The 524-nt window shown below is 46.8% G+C and overlaps 1 protein-coding gene across 1 annotated transcript in view; it reads right to left on the bottom strand.

Moving 5' to 3' along the window:
• EMH_0031490 (Alpha amylase, catalytic domain containing protein, putative) overlaps window positions 1–400 on the bottom strand; it is a gene marked incomplete at both ends in the record, with an annotated part of 2,029 nt that extends 1,629 nt beyond the window's left edge. Inside the window, 2 exons of the mRNA XM_013494523.1 lie at window positions 15–89; window positions 387–400. Of these exons, the coding sequence (XP_013349977.1) occupies window positions 15–89; window positions 387–400 (89 nt within the window). The remainder of the gene's footprint in view (window positions 1–14; window positions 90–386) is intronic.
• Between the last annotated feature and the right edge of the window lie 124 nt (window positions 401–524).

Here is a 524-nt window from a genome sequence, read left to right as displayed (position 1 = left end):
GGTTTAGGGTTTACCGATCGATATAGATTCCGCTGGTGCTGTGGATGCCCATTGAGGTGCGGATGTCGCACAGCTCCTGCAGCTTTTGCCTGTGCAAAAAAAAAGGGTTTAGGGTTTAGGGTTTAGGGTTTAGGATTCAGGGTTTAGGGTTTAGGGTCTCGGGTTTAGGGTTTAGGGTTTAGGGTTTATTGTTCAGGGTTTAGGATTTAGGGTTTAGGATTGAGGATTCAGGATTTAGGGTTTAGGGTTTAGAGTTTAGGGTTTAGGGTTTAGGGTTTGGGGTTTAGGGTTTAGGGTTTAGGGTTTACCTGCAGTATTCACCATAGTCTGAGTAATGATTCCAATAGATGCAGGGGACCCCCGGGTGCGTCAGAATAACAGCATACCCTTGCAGCTGCATCCACACAACACAAAACCCTAGGGTTTAGGGTTTAGGGTTTAGGGTTTAGGGTTTAGGATTCAGGGTTTAGGGTCGAGGATCTAGGGTTTACGGCCTCAGGATTTAGGTTTTTGGGCCTAGGGTC

Source organism: Eimeria mitis, genomic scaffold, assembly GCF_000499745.2.
Source record: "Eimeria mitis Houghton genomic scaffold, Emh_scaff1187, whole genome shotgun sequence".
NCBI lineage: Eukaryota > Apicomplexa > Conoidasida > Eucoccidiorida > Eimeriidae > Eimeria > Eimeria mitis.
This window is presented reverse-complemented; position numbering and strand designations above follow the sequence as displayed.